General features: G+C 51.5%; 1 protein-coding gene across 1 annotated transcript; it reads right to left on the reverse strand.

Annotated features, from left to right (window-relative positions):
• Window positions 1-3,777: 3,777 nt before the first annotated feature.
• Window positions 3,778-22,574, reverse strand: Siglec1 (sialic acid binding Ig like lectin 1; the record flags this gene model as incomplete). Its single annotated transcript, NM_001107777.1, is given in 20 exon segments — window positions 3,778-4,915; window positions 5,385-5,457; window positions 5,778-5,880; window positions 6,120-6,422; window positions 7,423-7,683; window positions 8,209-8,514; window positions 8,830-9,081; window positions 9,170-9,439; window positions 9,742-9,993; window positions 10,619-10,930; window positions 11,033-11,293; window positions 12,893-13,195; window positions 13,507-13,764; window positions 14,120-14,440; window positions 16,860-17,159; window positions 18,924-19,178; window positions 19,422-19,688; window positions 20,656-20,955; window positions 21,221-21,580; window positions 21,814-22,574. Coding segments are annotated over 20 exon segments (4,830 nt in total). The 5' UTR covers window positions 21,863-22,574.
• Between the last annotated feature and the right edge of the window lie 1,348 nt (window positions 22,575-23,922).

Below are 23,922 nucleotides of genomic sequence, written 5' to 3' on the forward strand. Positions count from 1 at the left end.
CACAGAGAGAGAGAGAGAGAGAGAGAGAGAGAGAGAGAGAGAGAGAGAGACTTAGATAGACAAGCTTGGGGCCCTGAGTTCCATCCCCAGCACCCTAGCATCACATAAACTGGGTGTGCAGCACACAACTGCATCCCAGCAGATGGAGGCAGAGGACAAATTCAAAGTCCTGTACTGAAAAAGTGTGAGATCGGATCGGCCTGGAGACCTGGGGTGTCCGGGAGAGTGGGAGCGTCACCAAGGAGATGGCTTGGTAAGTAAAGTGCCTACTGTGCGTTCCTGAGTTGAGGTCTCCAGCAACCACAGAAAGGCAGAACCGGTGCACAAGCCTGAAAGCCGTGTGTTAGACTGGACAGAGACAGGCAAATTGTTGAGGTCCAGGTTCAGTAAGAGACCCTATCTCAAAAAAAAACTGAGGGAGAGTAACATTGGAAGAACTCAGAGTCACACACACACACACACACACACACACACACACACACACACACGGGGCGGGGCTGTGAGGGGACTTGAAGATAGCTGTAGTTTGCGTCTCTAATTCCAGCCCTTCAGAGGCAGCTGGAGCTGCACAGGAAGACCCTGACTCAAAAACCAAACACAAGCCGGGCAGGGCTGGCACACACCTTTAAGCCCAGCACTTGGGAGGCAGGAGGATCTCTAGGTTCAAGGCCAGCCTGGTCTACAGAGTGAGTTCCAGGACAACCAGGGCTACACAGAGAAACCTGTCTTGAAAAACCAAAACCAACCAAACAAAAAGAATCAAAAACAACCCTCCCCTACCACAACAAAACAAACAAAGGAAAAAGTACAAAATGCTTAGGGAAGCCCTCGGTCTCTGTCCCTTCGATCCTCGCTTCCCCCCCGGAAACCTCCTCTACCAATCTCTTACATTCGCTGCTGCGTTAGACATAGGTTTTGAAGAAATAAAATAACGAAGTCATATGTGCTCAGTTTTCCAGCGAGTGGTTCATTCTTTTTTTTTTTTACAATTTAAAGGACTCCATGTTTAAAGGAGATTGGCCTTTGCCTGTAGTATAGGCTGTTTCCCAGTCTGTGAGTTTTACCCGGACTGTGCTGCTCACTTGACGAGTTGTTCCCCACGGTGTCACTGTGATCTCATTTCTTCATGGACAGCCTGAATTTGAGACGGTTACACAGAGATTACAAGGCTGTTCGGCTCTGCTTCCTGGAGCCTGGGGTTAAAGGCACGTGCCTCCATGCCCAATTTGTTGTGTTTCTAAGAGACGAGGTTTTGTTGTGTTGCCCAAACTGATCTCAGTCTCCTGGTCTCAAGGGATCCTCCCATCTTTGGTATACAACACAAGACACAGGTAAGGTGGTGGAATTTTTCTTTTTAAATAAATGTTCTTTCCGAAATATATGATCAGAAAGCAAGCAGTTCATCAGATTTTCACCACGTGGACCTGTTCACTGGCCCTCCAAAGCTCAATGGCAGTCCCATTTGCCCACCATAGCTATTTCATTGCTTAACTGTGCCTGTCCTGGGTCTTCACTGTGAACTTGCTTGAGTCGAGAATCACCTAGGAGACACACCTCTGGACACATCAGGTCAGTGAGGGTGTTTCCAGAGAGCTTTAACGGAGACCAGAAGACCCAATCCAAATGTGGGCAGCGGTACCTGATGGTCTGGCATCCTGGATTGTGTCAGAAGAGGAAAGGTAAGAAGTAAACCTCTCTGTCTGCCTCCTCACCGACACAATGTGACCAGCTGCCTCCCACTCCTGCCCTCTCAACTGGAGCCCTCTGCTGCCACCTTCCTGACCAGAGTGAGAAAGTGCCTACCTCAACCCAAAAGAAAGGTTTCCTTCTGAAGTTGCCTTTGTCAGATCCTTTGACAGAGAAGTAGGAAACTTAACTGCCACAAGCAGCAGTGGCCCTTGCCGCCAGCCCCTCCTGTTGACCATACTCAGCGGCAAGTGCAGCTTTTCATAGCCACGTGGACATGGCATAGTCTACTCAGCCATCCCCCTGCTGCTGAACATTCCTTGCTTTCTGTTCCTGTCTATGATGGGTAACATCATGTTGTGAACACTCCAGTACAAATCTCAGGGTGACACATGCCCTCATTTTTCCTGAGTAAATGCCCAAGGGTCAAGGGAAGAATATTTTACCCTTAAGAGACACTGGCCAATCATCTCACAAAGTTCTCATGTTTAAAGAATGATGCCATTTTTATAAAGAACACAGGAAAAAAAATCTATGGTATTACATTTGATTTTTAGATTAGCTCGACTAGCTCGTCAAACTAGCAGCTATGTGGTCAGGGGTTGGGAGTGGAGTACACTGGAGTGCTGGCATTTCTGTTTTTTTTATCTGATATATATTGCATAAGAAGCCATTGTGCTAATACACTTACCATGTGCTTGAATTACAGCTGCGTAATTATTTCTGAGGTGCTTTAGACTACTGGAGATTGGACCCAATGAGCCTTCCAAGCAATGTCCAACATCCCTCTTGGAAATACTTGAGAGCAAAGATTCAAGTCACATGTCCTCAAATCCTCAGCAGCCACCACCCTTTGGGTGTGGCTCTTGCTCTTGGTCGTCCTGGAACAGCTTGCCATCTTTGGTTTGTTCTCTCCCTGTCTCGCCTCTAGTAGAGATGGTTTTCTGCACTTCTACTCAGTAACAGGGTACAAGAACCAAGTGCCACCTGCCATATGCCAACTCTGTGCTGGTCCCTGTGAGTGAGCTGCCTGTCCTGTGAGGCATCATGTGAGGAGCTGTGAGGGGCGGGAAGGGACACACATGACTTCAGCAGACAGTATGAGGCAAGCATCGGGGTGATTTAGACTTCCTGGCCACATGCCCACAGATGGTGTCTGAGACACTAGCATTTAATATTTGAATTCTCTACATTCTAGCCTAGACACTTTGGTTGCAAGAAGAAAATTGACTCCAGTCGTATCCTGGAATGAAGTTTATTGGAGGAAAATGTTGGACAGGCTCCCAGAGAAAATAAGATCTTCTTCAGGCACAAAAAGAAATGGGGACTGAGGATCAGAAGTTCAAGGTCATCCATTCCCAGCTACATAATGAGATCGAAGTCAGCCTGAGCTACATGGGACCTGATCTAGGGGGATGGGGAAGGGAAGGGAAGGGAAGGGAAGGGAAGGGAAGGGAAGGGAGGAAGGAAGAAAGGGAAGGAAGAAAGAAGGGAAGAGAAGGAAGAAAGTAGGCCTAAAATGAGCAGGGGCACAGCCTTGGTTACACAGTTATTCCTTTTCCAATTCATTCCCAACCTTCTACCTCCTCTTCCAGCCCCACTATTCTCCAGGTTCTCAACCCCAGGCCCTTTGTTTCTTTTGCCATCTACTAGCAACCTACAGCAGGAGTCTCCAGAGCACTGCAGACCTGGCTTCTCTCCATCCCTGCCCTCCCAGGAGCCCGTCATTGCTTCTTGGCGATGCTCTTGTTTTGACAGACACTGGGGCTTGGGTGTTCAGGAAATGTGCACTTTGTTGTGTACCCAGAGCAAGGATGCTGATAGCATCCCTATCTGCTCTTTGCTCTTTCAAGAGCTGATTCAGCTGTGGGGTAGCAGGGAATAGGATGACCAGACCCTGCACAAAGACGTCTGCCTGGCATGCCCTTACCCTGATGGATGATGCTTTGAATGAGAATGGCTCCCATAAACCCTTATGTTTGAATGTTTGTCCCCAGTTAATGAACAGTTTGGGAAGGTGTGGCCTTGTTGGAGGAGACTCTGGGAGTAGACTTTGAGGTTGAGCTTTGAGGTTTCCAAAGGCCACACAAGGTCGGTCTGTCTGTCTGTCTGTCTGTCTGTCTGTCTCTATCTATCTATCTATCTATCTATCTATCTATCTATCTATCTATCATCTATCTACCTACTATATCTATTTGTCTATCTCCCTCTCCTCCTCTCCCTCCCCCCACTTCCTGCTCCCTACCATGATGATCATGGACTAACACTCTAAAACTGTAAGCAAATCCCCAGATAAATGCTTTCTTTTAAAAGATTTAACTTGGTCATAGTGTTTCCTCCTCGCAGCAAAAGAACGATAAGTAAGACATCTAGGAACCACAAAATTTTGGCTTCCTCAGTTTAAAATGTAAGGGAGAGTGTACCTTTCAGGAAACTATGAAACAGAATGTCCCAGGACACCAATTCAGACCCTAGCCTGATAATGCTACTCTCTTCAACATCAAAATTCCTGGGGCTGAGTCCACAGTTGGGATCTTTCAGAAAGACAGGATCCAAGTGTAGCCAAGACTCAGAATAAAAAACTATATTTCCCAGTCTCCCTTGTTGTACAGTGTGTTTACGTGACCAATTTCTAGCTGATGAGAAGTGGGTGGGGTGCAAATGTATACAGTCCATGGACCATGGGGATGGGCATGCTTCCCCTTCTCTCTTCCTTTTCACTGTAGGGTCCATGGCCACTGCAGTCAGCTCAGCTTCATAATCAAAGGCAACACTTGGGGTATGGAGAAAAGTAACCAGCATAACCAGACCAGGAGAGAAAACCAAGACTCTGTCGTGCTGTGGTCACTGTATTGAGTCTCTGTTAGAGCAGCCTGACTTATATCTTGGCTGGTACAGACGGTCTCAGAAAGTCCACGAGGACATGGATGCTGCTCTAACCCACCAAGAAAGTCCCAAAGTGAGCCTTGAAGAGAAAGGCGAAGGGATACAAAGGAAAACCACACAGAGAGACATGGGCAACATGGCTGAGTCAGTCTCAGAGCCCTGCAGGCAGCAGATTGACCTCCATCCCCAAACCTCCCTTCATCCATTTTTTCTTAGGAACAAGAGGCTTGGAGGGCAAGTCAGGCAGGTCAGGAAAGCCAGATGTCTCTGTGCTGCTTATACAGAGGTAGGCAGGACCTTGTTCACAGCACCTGAGCTGTCAGACAGCAGCAACCGTCTCCTCCTGAGGGCAGGTAAGCCATCATAAGCTCTGGGATGTTATGTGAGATGAGGTTCCATTTACGACTGCATCAAGAGCTAGGAACTTCCCGTTAAAGAAAACATGGATCACAGAAGGTCCCACACTGACTTATGGTCCTAGGAAGGGGTCGTCTGCAGGAGAGGATACATTAGGGAGGGAAAATGACCTTTCACTCCTGGCTCGGTGACAGGATCCAGACAAGCTCAGACTAGATGAAGAAAGACTTCAAAGTGGAAGGGCGGGGGCCCAGAAAAGCTGTCCCCGGGTCACGCACCCATTACTACTCTGAGCCTTAGTCAGAATTGCTCTCCCTAGTCCCCAAGGACATCTGGGCTCCTGTACTCCTCTCTGGCCACCCCTGACCCCAGCGCTGTCCTTTAAGTGGAAATACTGTCTAGTGTCAGTTGGGCATTGTTATACCTCCATGCACTCAAACGTGCTGAATGGATACCTGGATATTATCTTTCTGAGTGGTCATCTCTGCTGAATTCTCATTCACATTCAGTTTGCTAGAATTCTTCTTTCTGCACAGGCAAGAGCAGACTCCATGAGAGACCCTTCCCTACTGCTTGCCGCCCTCCCTGGCTGTATAGAGCAGGAGAGCTCTGCACAGTGTGAGGCACTTGTTGCCCGACCCCAGCTCTTTCTTCAGCGTGAGTAGATGCAAGCAAACTGTGGAGGTGATTCAGAAGGGGAACCCACAAATTGGGAGAGGGCAGAGTAGGAAATGTGAAGCCTGTGGACTCTGTAGGGGAGAGCTTTCCTCAGAGGTTTTGGGGGACGAAGGAGGGAATGAGATGAACAGAATAATGCATTTCTGTTCCCCACACAGCTCCAGACTCACCTCCAGCTGTAACAGGCCCCTAGGCCCAGCAGCAGGCCCAGGAAGCCTGCCAGAAATCCCAGGACCCAGAGCAGCCTCTGGAACAGCTGCAGCTGCTGCAGGGCTGTAACGGGAAAGAGATGCTGTCTGGGCTTCAGGTCCTCAACATTCCCTCCCAGGGTGACCCAACCCAGATCACTTTGATTTTAACTTTCACTTCATCCCCAAAGCCCTGTGCAAGTGATCCACTTGGACTCCTCAGACAAGCTGTCTGGCGGCAGAAGGAATCTGGGAAGGAAGTCTTAGGACACGAGAATCTTTGTGCAGAGAGGTTCCAGCAGGTAGAGTTACTATTCCCCTCACCTCTGGTCCCAAAGTAGGCTGAGGCTGAGGCAGAGCCCAGAGCGTTGGAGGCTGTGCACACATACTCCCCTTGATTGTTAGGTCCGAGCTCCTCTATGTCCAGTCTCAAGGCATTGGGAGGAGCAGTGACTCGGATGTGGGGCTGGGTGGGAGCGCTGTGCGGTTGGTTAGAAGCTACTAGTTGACTGCCCAGCTGGAGGGTGAGACTGGCCAGGGGCTCACTGTCCACTCGACAGTCGAGGATGCCCTGATGGCCACCCTGAGGTTCCACAAACACTGTGAGAGTGGGAGTCTTGGGAGGATCTGTGGGGAGAAAGAGTGCGCTGACTGTAGAAATCCACTACAAATCCCTCCCTCTGCTGTGGCTCTGCTGCACTTCCGTGACAGTGGAGCCCATTCCCTCACTCCTGAGGCAAAGGCGACGTTGAGGAGCATGGTGAGATGCCTTAGTAAAGTGGTTGCCGCGAAAACATGAGTGGGATCTGCGTTTGAGCTCCAGCACTCATGTGAAAAATCTATATTAATACCATCACCAGGGAGGCAGAGACAGGAGGCTCCCTGGAGCTCTGTGGACATCCAATCTTCCTGAATTGGTTCAGTGAGAGATCGGGCACACAAAGATAAAGATGGTGACCTCTGGCCTCCATGCATATGCACGAATATGTACAAGCATAGACCCAGCACACACACACACACACACACACACACACACACACATGCAGCGTACGCATACACATTTTCTTAAAGCAGCATGGTGGGACTTTAGAACTGGATCTCAAGATGTGTTGCAGCTTCTCTTCTGGAATGAACACGGAAAACCCAGGCCAGCCTGCTGGCCATGTATGTATGGCCTATCTGCAGCTGCCAGGTGAGGCTGTCTTAGACAGTTCAATCTCAGCAGAGCCATTGGACAGCTGCCGTCAAGAGACCAGAAGAACTGCCCAGCTGAGCCCTGTCCAGATTTCTAACCCACAGAATTGTGAATTTGGGATAACGTGTTACCAAGCAGTAACTGAATGACACAGCTTGGGCACAAAAGAATAGAGTGGGAAAACCAGGGCTAAGGACGGCCACTATGCACTCAGTCTGCTTTCTCTTCTGTATCCATCCCAAGATAAGAGGACTGTATCCTTCCTTTCAAAGATGGGGGACGGAAGCCTAGATATACAACCATGTACAGCCAGCCAGTGGGAATGCTAGTGCTGAGCCCCTTACCTATGGAGCCCTTTTGTGCAGAGAAAAGACCTCACACAGACCAGTGAGATGTCGAGACAGACGCAGGGCAGGGAGGGTTCATACTCACAGAGGACACGGAGCATGACGGGAGGTGAGGTAGTAACCCCAGTGGAGAGCTCAGCCCTGCAGTGGTACGACCCAGCCTGAGCCCGGACCACAGGGGTGAAGGAGAGTGTGGGCACAGGAGCTGAATGTAGGAGATGGCGATTCCAGAACCACGTGAAGGAAGAGTTGCCCACAGGCTGGGAGCCACCGGGGAGGTGGCAGCTCAGGTTTAGAGCTGTGCCCTCTGGCACATCCAAGCCTGGCTCAGCTGTCACACGTATATCTGTAGTACAAAGACAGGTAAACGGTCAGGGACCTGTGCACCGTGAGGTGATCTCAATCTATCTTGGGCTCAAGGCCCTCCACACTGGGACCATGTCTCTCTTCAGTCACAGAACGACATGACCACATCTGTGTACTGAGGTTTCCGCCACAGGGCTCTGCCTCCAGAATCCGAGGCCATTCAAAGCATAAGACTGTATCATGCCCTCAGACTGGGCTTCCCAAGGGAAGTCTGTCTTGCTCCTGCCCCGCTTTTCCAGTGAAGGGTTTGTGAGGTGAGGATATATCTCCTCCCACTCTTTCAATGAGGCACTAATACTCTTCCCTACTCCAGTGGTAGCCTGGATCGTCCCCTGAGGCTAGTCTATCTACCCTTTTCACTGAGAGCCATGCCTCCTTAAACAGATGAGAGTTCTCAGGGAAGTAGTTCATACTCCTTCTGGACAGCAGCCCCTCACATGGGATCCAGCCCCGCAGCACAAGAGCCCCAAACCCTAGCCCCTTCCTCACTCTGGTTCCCACTCACCAGTCTCCCTCAGAAGCTTGTGGGTGGTACTGATGGAGCCCAGTGTATTCCGGGCTGTGCAAACGTAAGTGTTGCCATCACCAAAAGTCGTGTCTTGCACCTGTAGTCGAAGAGCATTCCGGGCTGCCTGGACGTGGCTTATCCCGGGTGCTGAGCTGTGAAGCTCACGGCTGGCAGCTAGCACCTCGCTGTTTCGGGAGAGAACCAGCTCAGCAGGTGGTTCACTGTCCACGGTGCACTGAATCACGACCATGTGCCTGGTCCTGGAGTCTCGGAAGGAAGACAGGACAGCATCCCGGGGGGCATCTAGAGGTAGGGCAGGACACAGATAGGGGCCCTGCTGAGGCATGTACAGCTCACTGCCCATCTGCCCAATGTTGGTGAAGCTCAGTTTCCAGACAAGTGTCCCTTCCTAAAAGAATCAAGCCTGATCCAGAGTCTGTGGGCAGAGTCCCACAAGCAGGGTTCCGGGGCCATGCTTCTACCTACACTGCTAGCCCTCTTTCCCCCAGGTGCTCATTTCTGGACTCCCTGTGGCGCCATGCCCACTCTAACTGACTCCTGGAAGCATTCCATGCCACCCTCATCCTGGAAAGTCACCGCTCAGGAGCCCCTGCTCACAGAGAATTTGCAGGCTGGCAGGTCTGGAGCTCCGCGTGCCCTGAGTATCATGCACCTGGCAAAAGTAAGCGCCAGCATGAGCCTGTGTCGTCACCGGGAACTGAAGTGACGAAGCTGGTCCCTCCTGAAGCCAATGGCCATTGTGAAACCAGGCATAGAGTGCAGGTGAGAGGGCAGCAGGGTCCTCGCAGGTCACTGTGACAGGCTCCCCCTCGGGTACAGTAGCAGAGGGATTCATCCTCACTCGTACACCTGAACCGAGGAGTCCAGAGTCAGCTGGGCCCAGCTGGACATTACAGGCAGTTCCTTCCCCTGCAGCCTTGGTCTGTCCCTGCTTTACCTTCCAGCCGAAGCGCCAGGGATGTGTTGACCTTGCCCAGTGGGCTCTGGGCAGAGCAGCTGTAGAGCCCCTCATCACTGGGCTTCGGGTCCTGAAGCTCTAGGCGCAGGGTGTTGGGGACGGAAGCTTCAGTGGAGGAGGCTAGGAGCTGGCCACCGTGGCTGAGAGTTAGCTGGGCAGGTGGGCGACTATCCACAGTACACAGTACCAGGGCCAGCCGCCGGCCCTGGCTCTCCAGGAGGTAGGTCAGCTGCAGGCTTCGAGGAGCGTCTGTGGAGGTTCGGGAGGGATACGCAGAGAAGGCCAGTTTGCCAGTGGCAGGAGCGTTCCCTAATGTCCAGCCCATGGATAGCTGTTCCTTCACATGGTTCTGGGATTGCCACCCACTACATGCGGTTAAGGCCTTCTGCCTAAAAAGGACCGATCCCCATTTCCCTACCTCTTAAGGTCCCTTGTCCAGTGCTCTGCAACTGGTCGGTTGCTCTTAGTCTGCATACTAGGGGGCCTCCCATGCCCTGATCCCTATGAGTTTCTGTCCCTCTTTCCCACTGCCCACACCCAGCCAGACTCACAGAGGACATCCAGGGTCACAGGTTTGGAGAGATGGGGTGTGTGGCCAGGGAGCCCCACACCGCAGCGGTAGGAGGTAGCATCCGAAACTGTAACGCTGGGCAGGGAGATGGATCTGACACCAAGCAGTTGTTGGCCGCCCTTGTACCATGTGTAGCTGAGTGAGTCCTGGTGGGTGCTCCACGCCAAGCAGCTGAGGTTCACCTGCTGCCCCTCTTGCACAGTGGCATTGGGCCACACGGCCACACGCACAGCTGGGGGAAAGAGGAGGTCACAAGTGAGCATCTCAGAGCTGGGTGCAGCAAGCCATTGTCTCAACTGTGGGCCAGTCAGCTCTGCTGCTGACACACTCCAGACTCCAGGGAACATTCCTGCTAAAGGAATTCGCAGAATGAACCTGGGGGATCCTTGGCAGAACAATTCAGAGCCCAGACAGTCCTGAGCCCTTCCCTGGCTCTGGCTAAAGGCAAATAGGTGAAAAGGTCTCCCTACGTGCACGACAGTGGCGTCTCTTGTAAGACACCCTTTCTAGTTAGCTTTATGCACCGGGCACCCAGCGTTCTTTTTGGTTTGGTTGTTTTGGTTTGGTTTTCGGTTTTTTTGAGACAGGGTTTCTCTGTGTAACAGCCCTGGCTGTCTGAAACTTGCTTTGTGTGGACCAAGCTGGCCTCAAACTCACAGAGACCCACCTGCCTCTGCCTCCTGAGTGCTGGGATTAAAAGTGTGCACCACCGTGCCCAGCTAGGGCACCCAGTTTTTAATTGAGGCCTTTCATGCAATCCAAGTCCAGAACCCACATCCCTAATTAGCATGGGGCTGGGGCTTGTTCTCATGCTCCTAGGCTTCTAGAACCTTGTGCACCGCCTCTTCCACACTGACCCTGGGCATCGAAGTCAGCTGTAGCAGATGCCTGGCCCAGTGTGTTGGTGGCTTCACATGTGTAGGTCCCACCATCCTCCAGCTCTGTGAATTGGATCTCCAGGCGCAACTCATTGGAGCTCACAGCCACATGCAGCCGGGGATTACTGCTTGCCAATTCCTCCGGGCCTTGTAGGGTAGAGGCCACGAGGCGATTCTGGTGGAACAGTCGCAGCAGAGCTGGAGGGTCACTTTGTGCACTGCACACCAGGTGGCCGTATCGCCCAGGGCCCGTGTTCAGCAGGGCGCTGAGTGTCACGTGACGTGGGGTATCTACATCAGATGAGGAGTGGTCAGGGTGGAACCGCGGCATCCCTCATACAGGGCTTTGCTGTGGAACACCGCCCTCCCTGCCCCAGTGAGAAACACCCTTACAGGACACATGGAGGCTGACAGGGGCAGCCAGGCTGGCTGCAGCTGTGTCTGGAGCCTGAGCTTGGCAATGGTAGGCACCAGCTTGCCTCAGACTTATGGCTGCAATGCGCAATATAGATGAGGTTGACTCCTGGAGGGGGCGGCCATCCTGAAACCAGCGGTATGAGGTTCCCTCAGGCACCCCTGTGGGCACCTGGCAGCTCAGGACCACAGCCTGGCCCTCTCGGAGCTCAGGTGATGGCGAAACCTGGACCCAGGCTCCTGCAAGGAGAAACAGGGTAAGTGAGGGCTTACCACCATCCCTCCGTTGTCTGGCACTTTGTGTGTCTCCAGGAGGATGTGGAGGCCCAGTCCTGTGACTACAGCTGTTGAGGACTCCCTCAGTTCCGGGTCTTTGTCTTTTCTGCTCCTTTTGGCCTGAATCTGCCTTGTCCTGGCCCTTGCTCCTTACTGCCTGGCATATGGGTTTCTGGTTTTGGTTGGTTGGTCTGTTGGTTTGATTTTTGAGACAGAGTCTTACTCTGTGGCACCTGGCTGGCTTAGAACTCACTACGTAGCTCAGGCTGGCCTTGAATTTATAAGGGTCTCGTGCTTCAGCCTCCTAAGCGCTGTCACCCGTGGCAGGTGAGCCTCAACAGATCAGAGCTTATGTGCTCTACAACCAGGACCAAGCACAGCACCCACATGTGTTAGCCCTAAGACATGATGGTTTGACCACAAATGCACTGTCCCAGGAGGGCTAGCTCACTCTAAGGGCCACTGATCCGACAGTAAACTGGACTCAGGGCTTGAGGGGAAGGTTGACAACAGCTATAGCCTGCTCTGCCCAAACCCTTCCCCCAGGATGGAGGCCATAACAGCCTAGAGAACAGAGAGTGAGCAGAGAGGAATCAGGGGTCAGGCGGTGAGGAGGAGAGGCAGCTTGAGCAGAAACCAGGGCCAGAACTAAACTCAAATCTCTCTGCCTAAGAAATGGATGTAATGGGGTTGGGGATTTAGCTCAGTGGTAGAGCGCTTGCCTAGCAAGTGCAAGGCCCTGGGTTCGGTCCCCAGCTCCGAAAAAAAGAAAAAAGAAAGAAAAAAAATGGATGTAATAAATTAGGAAAACAAGCAGAACCAAAGAAAATGTCCCCAAATTGTTACTGCTGGACATTATGAGAGAAGCGTGTGTGTCTCTTTGGCCTTCACCTTACAGATATTAGCTTTCCTTTTTCTGGTGTATTTTCCTAGATAGATTGTTTTGTTTTGACATATATACCCCAGGCTGACTTTGAACTTGCTATCTCCCTGACTCTTCCTGAAATGCTTGGCTTATGGTGCGTGCCACTGTGAATCCTTGTTCTAGGAAACTTCATATAAAGAAAAATATATATGATGAATATATTATTTGTAAGTATATATATATATATATATATATACATATATACACACACACACATTTGTGTTTAACATGCATGTACTGGATTTTGTATGAGAATGTTTGAAGCAAAATTATATTACAAAATAAATTGTGTTAGAAAATTGCCCAGCCAGCTTGGCATGGTAGCTCACATCTGTAATCTTAGCCCTAAGGTGGCTGAGTCAGGACTCAGAGACTGGCATGGGTGCATAGTAATTTCAGGGGTACCCTGCCCCAAAAGAACAGGGAAGGAGGGAGGAGGGAGGATGCCAGCTGAAAGACGCAAAGCCTCCTGCTCAGTTGCTTCTGCTTCCTATGGCCGCTGCAGTTGGTGGAAGCATGGGAAGGCTGCAAAGTACATCCCAATCCAAGCATCTACATGACACTCACAGTCCACGGTGTCTGACCAGAGCAGTTCTAGATCTCAGGATATCCCCTAGTGTCAGAGGACTGACACTTACCTCTGACCTGGAAGAAGAGTGAACTGTTGGCTGATCCAAGAACATTTGTGGCTTCACAGTGGTAGTTTCCAGAGTCTTCAAGGCCTAGTTCCCGGACCTCTAGCTGCAGGGAGTTGGCTGTGGCCTTGGCCTGGATTCTACCATGGGATAGACGCTGGGGTTCCAAGCTGGTGGCCAGGAGGCGCTCCCCACGGAATAGAGACAGGTGAGCCAGGGGATAGCTGTCCACAGTGCAGATGAACACAGCCATGTGGCCCTGACCCACATCCAGGAGGGCTGACAGCTTTGGAGGGTCTGGGGCATCTGCATGAACCAGAGTGGGGGCAGCTACTCAGGCCACTCTAGCCAATCTCAGTACATCCTAGCTCTCATCCTGTGTCCCCCTCCTCTTGCACACACTCCATAGGTCCAGCTGGTCATGGGAGACTGGCACTTGTCCCCCTAGGACTCAACCCCAACCCTGTGGCCCCAGGTCCCTCCACCTATCAGGCCCCTCCATCCTCCTGGCCCACTAACACACACACACACACACACACACACACACACACACACACACACGCACGCACACTGATCCCTCTACCCTCTAAGCTGTGATACCCTTAGCCATCACCTACACTGCACACTTAGGACCACAGGAGCCGAGAGCTGAGCCCCATCGTTAGTGAGGAGGCGGCAGGCATAGACAGCAGCATCAGTCCTGGCCAGAGGCTGCAGCCTCACAGTCTCCAGTGGTCCCTGGGTCCACAGCACTCCATTCCGGAACCAAGAAAAGTTGGCAGGGCTGACGGCAACCTCCTGGCTCACGTTACAAGTTAGGCTGGCCTCTGTGCCTTCAAGCAGTGTATCTGACGGTGTGATGACCACGACAGTAGCTGGAGGATAGGCAGCAGGGGCTCACTGGAGACAGGCCTCACCCTGGTTAGCCACCCCATACCCACCCTGGCCCAGGTTCCAGTTTCCAACTTTGAGCAAGGAAGGATGGAGAGGAAAACCAATAAGACGTGGGACATTGAGGGACACAGAAAAGTGATGGATGGCAAGGCAGCCCCGGTACTTTCTCAGAGGTGAGCCTTGGAAGTCCCAGGATGGCCCTTCTCCCTTGATGTGGAGGGAAGAGCATTGAGGCTCCCTCTGCTTCCTCCCATTGTGGCCAGAGGTCAATTTGCTCAAAGCAGGGGTAGCCTGAGCTCATGCTCCACTTCCCTCAGTCCCTCTGCTACTCCTTACCCTTAGCATTGAAAGAGGCTGAGACAGAGGAGTTGCCCAGTGTGTTGCTAGCCTCACACAGGTACATGCCCTCATCCTCTAGTACCGGCTTCTGGATCTCCATCCGCAGTGAGTTGGAGGCTCTGCTGACTTTCGTGCGCCGAGAGCGGCTCCCACACATTGATGGCAGAGAAGTGGCCACAACATGACCTTTGTGGAGAAGCCGTAGCTGGGCTGGGGGATCACTGTCTACTTGGCACAAGAGGATGCCACGCCGTCCATCCCCGTCTCCAGAGGTATCCAAATCCAGCCTGGCAGTGAATGTGAGCTTTCTTGGGGGATCTATGGGAAGCAAGAGCATTCGGAACTCATCTTGTGCCTATTGATAGAGCACCAGGTCCACTTCAGCCTGGCTGGGCTCCGAGAAGCACACCGGGCATCCACAAACAGCCGTGTAGGACAGGCACAGCACAAGGTACCCATTCATCTTCACTCCTCATCCTAACTGTGCCCTACTGTTGAACAGTCTCTCCAGACGGGGGGCCATCTTCCAGCTGGGATCAAGGTGGTATATGAGCTGTCAGTCACCTTGCGTGTCCCATACACCTCTAAAACAGAACAGCCTCAGAGAAGTCCCCAAGACTGATGCTGGCTTATGCAGTGCCTCGAAGTTTAGTCCACCATTATTGCCCGGCTCATCCTGGCACACAGGTAACACTTACAATGACCACGCTAGTTGTGTTATTTTGGCAACTTTGATGGTTATTACTGTGAAGGATCTAGAGTCACCTAAGAGATGAAGCTTTGGGCATATCTGTGGAGCTTCTAGATTGGATTAATTGAGATAGAATGACCCACCCTGAAGGCGGGTGGCAACATTCCATGGGCCAGGATCCTAAACTGAATTAAGAGGAGAAAGTGGCCAGGTAAGGTGGCTCATGCCTTTCATCCCAGCACTCGGGAGGCAGGGGCAGGAAGATCTCTGTGAGTTCACTTGGTCTGCAGAGTTTAGTTCCAGGAGAGCCAAAGGAACCCTGTCCAAGAAAGGAAGGAAGGAAGGGAGGGAGAGGGAGGGAGGGAGGGAGGAAGGAAGGAAGGAAGGAAGGAAGGAAGGAAGGAAGGAAGAAAGAAGGAAAGAAAGAAGGAAGGAAAGAAAGGAGAGAGAAAGGAGAGGAGAGAGAGCGAGAGAGCGAGAGAGCGAGAGAGCGAGAGCGAGAGAGCGAGAGAGAGAGAGAGAGAGAGACCATAAGCTGATGGACTGCACTCTCCAATAAGCCCTTTTCCTCACTTTTTTTTTTTTTTTTTTTTTTTGTCACAGCAACAAGAGAAGTCACTAAATGGGTCTAGGATTGAATCCAGGGTCTTACACATATACTAGGCAAGTACTTAAAGAATGATTCCTTTCTAGAGATTTCTCAAAACACATGGAAAGGACAGCTCGCAGCTCAGCCCCCAACAATCCCACGTGGGCACTAGAAACCCCCTGAACACAGTGTGACCCTGTGGGCTCATCAGTCCCCAGGGCTCATCTGGAACATTACCCTTGGAGGACACAGAGGAGCTCGTCGCCCTGTGGAGCACATGCACACATTGTGAAGTGTGATATCTGGGGGCAGGACAAGCTGGGGTCTAGAGCCATGATACAAGTTAGGGGCAATGGCCGGGGTCTAGAGTGCAGGACTTAAGAGATAAGGCTTCACTCCCCTGACTTCTGACCACTCTCTGATGTTGACCCAGGGTCAGAATATGGAAGGGGGTGGCTGGTGGTCCTCATGGGATGATCCTACACAGTGGGCAGTCGCTAGTAGCCAAGGCCAACTCACAGAACACAGTGAGGACGGTAGGCAGGGAGGGGCCGCTGGTGTGGGGGCCAGCCCGGGCTCTACAGTAGTATGAGCCCGCATCAGTGCTGGACGCCGCAGGAAGCAGGAAGTTGCTGCTGGACCCCTCCAGAAGCAGAGCTCCGTTAAGGTACCAGGAGAAGCGAGTGTCAGGTGCTGGGTTCAGGCCACTCCTGCAGCTCAGAGTCACCGCCTGTCCTTCCACGACCTCTTTTGAAGGGCTGATGAGGAGTCGGGCAACTGGAGGAGGACAGAGAACAGACTTGTGCTGTGGTTAGGCTGTGAGGGCCCTGGCCCTCTGTGCCCCCTGCTACAGGAAGCTCTCTAGATTATGCCTCTCTTTACAAGCCTGTTGGAGCTTTGTGGTAGATAAGGAGGATTTAGCCTTGAATGACCATTCAGATGTAGTGAAACCCAGATTACACCAAGCCAGGCTTATGTCAGAAACCTGGCTAGAGGCCTGGGGATGTAGCTCAGTTGATAGAGTGCTCGCCTACGATGAGTGAAGGGTACGGTTTAGTCCCCAGCATTGGGGAAACTAGACATGGTGGAAACAAAACAAAAACCAGCTGTGTGCACCAACAACGAGAGGATCCTGTTTCTCTCTTTTGTCTCCCACATCTAATGCCTACCAAAGACCCTGCCCCCAAAACTTAAGAAATAAAAGATAAATGGATGCCTGTAAAGGACCCCCAAGTACAGAGTCAGAGATGTGGGAGAGAAATAATTTGATGCACTACATTTCCTTTTGCCTTCTCTTCTAGAACTCTCTGAGGTTGGAGTGACTACATAACCCAGGTCTTCCATGAGACCTAACCAGAGTTTGGTCCTTCAGTTGAGTCCTTAGGATTGCTAGGACAAAGAGGCTTCCTCCTTGAACTACCCCCACCAGTGTGCCCTGCAGCACATGCCCATGTTACCATTTGCATGGAAGTCTAGGCTGGACATTGATTTTCCAAGGGAGTTGGTGGCTGAGCATGTGTACTCCCCGCTGTCCGCTGGCTGCAAGTCTCGGATTTCTAGGCGCACGGAGTTGGGGGCAGAGGAAATGCTGAATCGGGGGTTGAAGTCATTTTCTCCAGAGCTGGAGGCCAATGTGAGACCTCCGTGTGACAGTACCACAGTAGCCAGGGGCTCGCTGATCACAGAGCAATGGAAGATGCCCACAAGTCCAGCCTGTGTCTCCAAGAAGGTGGTCAGGTCTGGAGTAAGAGGTGGATCTGTGTGGGAACCAGAGGAGTCTTGTCATCCTCAGAAATGCCACTTCCTGTTTCCTCTGCTGTAACCTATGCATTCTTTTTGCCCCACAGTACCCTAGAACATGATGATCTCAGACCCTCCTCAGAACTTACCGAATGAATATACACTACCCTCTGGATGGGCAAATCTCTGTTAACCAAGCTAGCTCTCATGCCCACACTGAACATGGAGGTCAGGGCTCCAAATTAGGGTGTCACTTTGTAACTAGACTGGTCCCAAATCAGTAATCCTTCTGCCTCAGTCTCCTCAGTGCTGGATTATGGCTGTGTATTACAGTGCTGGCACCTCATTCTAAAGATGAGAAACTCGGGACAGTCCAGGCAGAAGGCAACGGTTTCGCCAAGTGAGCAAACACTCTTAGCAGCACAGGACACGTTGACCCCTGAGCCCTGCTGATGACACGCCCCAAGGGTCCACGTGGCAGAGACACACCTGTGCCCTTCCCAACTAAGTGCATCCCCTCCAAGAAGAATACGGAAAGATTAAGGGACTGCCCGAAAAGTCTGGAATCAGTATACACTTCCTGGTGTGATCCCTGTGTGAGGACTGATTTATTCAGGGCGGTCTTGGGAATGCACACTGAGACGGTGAGGCATAAAGGATCTACACTTGCAACTCTAGGCATAGCCATGTGGACGATCATCCACTTACAACCACTCTACGTGTGGCTTTCCACCTCCATGGTGTGAAGGTCACACACAGTCAGTATAAGCCGTTCTTTGAACATTGACCTTTGCCTAAGCTAGCAAGTTATAGTAGGGCCTTCCTCTCGCTCCTGGATGCTCAGCCATATACAGTGCCACGGGAGCCAGCCTAGGAGAGACACTGCTACTCTGGTGTATTGTGGTAGCAGCGGGCTTTGGATGCAGGCGTTCAGTGACTTCACAGGCTATACGGCACTTAATCGCAAAGCAGGCATTTATTAGCTGGCTTGACCCAAACGTAGCTAAACGTGAGGCTGATACATTCATGTTTAAGGCTTACTGAACTAAACTCCTGAGTTCAGTACCTGGACTGTAGCAGATGTCTTTTCAATTTTGATTCTTTGTGCACCTGTGTGTGAGTGTGTGAGTATGTGAGTATGTGAGAGAGAGAGAGAGAGAGAGAGAGAGAGAGTGTGTGTGTGTGTGTGTGTGTGTGTGTGTGTGTGAGAGAGAGAGAGAGAGAGAGAGAGAGAGAGAGAGAGAGAGAGAGAGAGAATCCTACTCTATAACCTTGGTAGCTCAGAACCTACAGAACCTACAGATATCCACCAGCCTCTGACTCCTGAGGGCTGGGGTTAAGAGTGTAAGAAAATTTCACCGAGCTGCAGGTCCATTATAACTCTAAATGCAGCAGTAGGGAGCTATCTATGTAAGTACCACACGCGCATGTCCACAGAATGAGTAATGACATATGTATGTGCACAAGTATGTGTAGGGAATGAACAACACAGCTCATGTACACAGGATCCAGTGTCAGCAACATGATGTCAACAGTTGGAACAAAATAAGGTGGAACTTATTTCTGAGTAAAACACTTGTTAACGTCGGAGGAGACTGAACCTAGGAAGGTCAGCCTTGTGTATGGGTGCAGAGCTGACCATGCATTCAACCCCATCTGGCTGCATCGTCTACGTCTGAATCAAGGGTCTTTAGGCTGTTGTGCCAGGGCCCCTAACTGTCTTGCACCCACCCTTTGCCTCAACTCTGGTAGTCTCTGTTCCCCACATACTGGCCACTTACATCTGACCACCACACTCACTGGACCGGAGCGCTCACTGCCCTGGGTGTTCTGCACCTCACAGAAATAGAAGCCAGTATCAGCCCTGGTGACTGCAGGCAGGTGCAAGGTTGGGGCATGGGCGTCTTCCAGAAGAATGTTGTTCTTGTACCAGCTGTAGCGGAGCTCCTGGGGTGCCTCCTTGGGGGTGCTACAGAGGAGTGTCACTGTCTCATTTTCCAAGATGGGCCCTGCTGGGTTTATCTTGACTTCAGCCACTGCAAAAACAGCATAGGACACACCCTTAGAGTTCTAGATAACAGTCAGCTTCAATCTTTATGTATTATACTGAACCCCACCCCTACCCCGTAAAGCAGGTGCCTCCTGGAGTCGCCTGCCTCTTCTCCTCATACCATCCCCAGGGCCCTCCTGGTATACACCTCTGAGTACACATTATCATGGGTATGGAAGCTTCTAGTGCTTTCCTGACACAGGTCCCCTCAGCCTCATCCAGGACTCACTAAAAACGTGGAGGCTGAGTGGGGGTGATGCCAGAGAGCCCACATTATTTGTTGCTTGACAGGTGTAGACCCCAGAATCATTCCAGGTTGCTGAGGATAGCTGGAGCACATGCCCCTTGGCTGTGAGGTTCACTCCATCCTTGACCCAATCCACAGAACTGACGGCAGGATAGCTGCTATTCACCCGGCAGGTGAGCGTGACCAGGTTCCCTGGAAGGATGTTCCTTCCTGAGGAGCTAAGGAGGATCTCCACACCTTTGGGGGCATCTGCAAAGCATGATGGGACATCAGGTAAGGGGCACAAGGATGGCAGGGCATTTGGCATACTTTTTTTTTTAAAGATTTATTTATTATATATAAGTACACTGTAGCTGTCTTCAGCCACCATGTGGTTGCTGGGATTTGAACTCAGGACCTCTGGAAGAGCAGACAGTGCTCTTAACCACTGAGCCATCTCTCCAGCCTGGCATACTTCTTTCTAAGGAAGACCACCTAGAGAAAACCCCCAAACCCACCGTCTGTCATCTGTCCTTCCCTACTCCCATCTATTCCTGCTTCCCTCCTTTTCCCATGAGGCCCTGGGAATGTGGTACTTGGCCTATGTGTAGTTATCAATAGCTATTGATGTGTGGCTACCAATGGCCTATTGGTGGCTTTCTGTGTTAGAGTTGTCTGTGTTCTATGTGAGAATGACTGACACACAGTCATGAGTACTGTGCTTGCCTTAGTGGCTTACAATAGCTATTGGTAAGGGACTAGGCAGCCATTTCATGGCAGGGGGCAAAAGACAGAAGACATTAGCTCTCAGAAAAGTTAACCAGTTTAGAAGTAAGGGACTAACGACACCAAAACCCCCCACTCTGTTCCCCGGGTTTGCGTGTGTGGTCATGGGTATGGGGTACACACATTTGCATATGGAGGCCAGAGGTCAACTTTGGATGTTGACCCCACCCCCCCAGGTGTTGTCTACCCTGTCTCTTCAGGAAGAGTCTTTCAGTGACCTGGAACTTGCCAAATAGGTTAGGCTGTCTGGCCAGCAAGGCCCAAAGACCTGCGGGTCTCTGTCTCCTCAGCACCGCAGTTATAAGCATCAACTGTTTGAAGCTCAGCAGTCTCCATCTGCCCTACCGGAAGTGCCACAGGGACAAGGGGCTGTTCCTAGGGGCTAGCCAAGCTGGTTTTGGTCGGAGAGCCCTAGAGATGGTGCCCAGTGAGAAGGGTGTGATACACTCACGCTGCACTTGTAGATAAACCTCTTTCTGACTACTGTGCGTGGCCAATGACAGCTGGCAGCGCAGGGTCCGTCTGTGGTCCTGCCAGGATGGGGCCATATGTAGGGTCGTCTGGTGGTAGACGCCAGTGGGCTCGAGGCTCTGGAAGTTGGAGATGACGGAGCGGGTGGGGTCCTGGCCTTGCCAATGCAGGCTGACCTGCTTCTCCTGCAGGCACAGGTAGGGTGTGGAACAGTTGACGTTCACCTCCACACCTTCACGCAGCTCATGTGGGATGGTAATAGTGGGGGGACTGGGATCCTCTGAAAGCAAAGGCAGTGATGCTCAGGTCTCCCCCTCACCTCACTGTACTTCACGCTGCCCCCACAACCCCAACCAAAGGGCAAGAACTGGGAGAGCAGGAGGGGGTGGCTCAAGGAAAGGAGAATGTCACAGAGTGAAAAAAATGTTAGGTAAAGGTCAGAGCTGAAGGCCTGGGTAAAGTCCAGGTCAAAGGATAGAGCTGGAGGGAAGGTGGCAGCTGCCATCTGGGAATCCCTGACAGTGGTCAGTCCCCAGCCTCCTCACTTGTCACAGTGACTGTGGTGCCTCTGACATCAGACCAGCGGTTGCCATCACTGATCTCAAAGCGGAAGTTGTAGGTGCCTGAGTCTTCAAGCTTCAGGTCTTTGAGCAACAGGTTGCACACCTTGTGATCCATGTTCCCTGTCAGTTCAGCTCTGCCCCTGAAGCGCTCATCCACCAGCTTGGGGTCCCCTGAGTGGATTACCACCTGCCGTTTGCCCGAGTAGTCATAGTACCAGATGGCTGTGATGCCATTAGGCACTGATACATCAGCAGGGAAGCTGAAGATGCAGGGAATGAGCAGGCAAGATCCAGTCAAGCCCTGCACATCCTTGGGACTGGAGACACCCCACGTGGTCTGGCCTGGAGGAGGGTAGGAGGGCAACAGAGAAAAGGGTGATGCTGGGAATACTTTAGAGCCCTGACACCTGCCCAAGAAAGGATGCTCCAGTCAGGCTCCAAATCTGATCTAATTCCTCTCAGTGCCCCAGGGATGGGGTGTGCACAGCCACATCTGATCTAGGCATAGTGTGGGCTTCGGTGCTGAGTGCACAGAGGCCAGACCCTATGAGAGGCCCTAGAGCCGTGCAGCTTACCTGGTGTGAAGACCGAGGCCAGCAGGAGCAAGGAGAGCAGGGCACACATCCTGGTTCTCAGGTGGGTCAGGTGCCTGAGATGGCAGGATGGTAGGATGGGTTCCTGGAGCACTTCAGTGCCCGAGTCTACAGGGTTTACCTCACTGCTTTGTTGGCCAACCCAAAAGGAAGGCAGAGTTCCTAAGGACTTCTGTGACAGTCACCAGCAGGGAACCAGAAATGCTTGGAAATGCTCTCATTCGGTGGCATGCCCCAGAAAGTCTTCTGTGTCCCTTGGCTCCACCCCTTAAGGACACAGCCTCAAGGCTGGGCAGCAGTGCACGTCTCTCTTTTCCCTGCCACCTCCTGTTACTTAAACTGACAGAACCCGGAGTCCATGAGACCCTGTAACTTACTCCAGAGCATCCAGTAAGCACAGTGCATTTCTTTGAGATTTGTCTTCTGCCTTCGGCCTTTCCAGCTACAAGCTGGGCTGAATCTGACTGAACTTCCCAAAGTGCTGAGGCTGCCTTGCTTGTTGGTAGATAAAGTTCTCAACTTGGAAGCTCAGGGTGGTCTCAAATTCACAGAATCCTCCTTCAGCCTCCTGATAAGATGTTGGCTTTAAAGAGTCATTCCTCTCTCAAAAAAACTCCTCGTTGCCCCTGAGATTTTGAGAGACCTCCATTTCTTACCTCCTATGTTGTCCCCTTTCTCTCTGCTTCATAGACTCTAGGCTTCATAGACTCTAGGCTTCATAGACTCTAGACCAACTCTTGTCTGCTCACCAGCTCTCTAGTTACCTAGCTCTTCCCCCGCCATAAATGATCTTTGCTTGCAGAAATCTTACTCAGCCTTCAGGGTGATGCATAAATCTGTAACTTCCCCTCTGGGGTCAGTCCCTGTGGCTACAGCAGAGAAAGTTGTGCTTTCCTTCTTCTTGGCATACATGGGCATCCACCCATTTCTGAAGACCTAGGCTTGGGGACATGCTGTCCACTGCAGCGAAGAGTCCCAGACCCGTAGGGATCTCAGTGATTAAGACAAGAACGTGTGGTCCTTGGCATTCAGAGAATCAGGCTAGAGAGGTGGTAAGGAAACTTACGTGTGTCAGGTCACCACACACTCATACCCAAAAACCGTAAGTTAAATGTCTATTATATACCACACACAAGAAGCAAGCTCTGTGCCAAAGAGTGTCACAGCAGGAAGGAAGTCCACAGGCAGCAGACACAGGAAGCCAAGAAACACCTGGAAAACAACTTAGATGACAGTCTCCCTGGCTTTTGATCAGGCAACACTTTCCTGAATTAGAAGCCAAGCTCAGTGGTGTGTTTTGTGATTCTAGCATTCGGGGAGCTGAAGTGAGAGGATCCTGTGTTTGAGGCCCGTCTGGGCAAGGTACTAAGAAAAGACTTGGGAATCACTTATCGAAGATTAATAACCAGAACATGTAGAGAATTCTAGCAATGGCATCGCCTACTCAGAAATAAAACAACCAGGAAAGCGGGCAAAGGACTTGAATAGGCACTTCTCATTGAGGAAATGTTGAGTAATAAACCAACAAAAATACACCAGTAAGCCATGAGGAAAACACAAGTGAAAACCACAGTGAGGGCTGGGGAGGAGGCTCAGGGGGTAAGAACCACAGTACCTGCCCTGGGTGAGAGCCTCCTTACAGCCTCAGCAGCCCCAGAATGTAGCACTAGCACTGGTTGGAGCAGAGACAGGAGGACTGCTGGGGTTAGCTGGCAGGCCAGCTCAGCTGAAAGAGAGCCTGTGTCAAGGGGAATAAAGTGGCCAGAGACAGAAGACGCACGTCAGCAAACATGTGAACATACCATATGCACACAGAGCAGCCAACCACTATGATGGCTACTAATGAAAAAACAAGAATTAAAAACTGCAGGTGAGGATGTGCGGAAACCGGAGCCCTGCACACTGTGAGCGGGCACAGTGCAGGAGACTGAGGTTATGCAGAACTATGAAATGGGGCAGGATGATAACCTATAGTGACTGAAGCAGACACTGCTAAACCACACCCATAGCAGCATCCCTTGCAGTCGTCAAAGGACAGAGAGAGCTCTGTGACTATCTACAGGGAGATGGAGAGAGAAATTTTCCTGTGGA

This window comes from Rattus norvegicus, chromosome 3 (assembly GCF_021556685.1).
Source record: "Rattus norvegicus strain SHRSP/BbbUtx chromosome 3, alternate assembly SHRSP_T2T, whole genome shotgun sequence".
In the NCBI taxonomy this organism is placed as follows: Eukaryota; Metazoa; Chordata; class Mammalia; order Rodentia; family Muridae; genus Rattus; species Rattus norvegicus.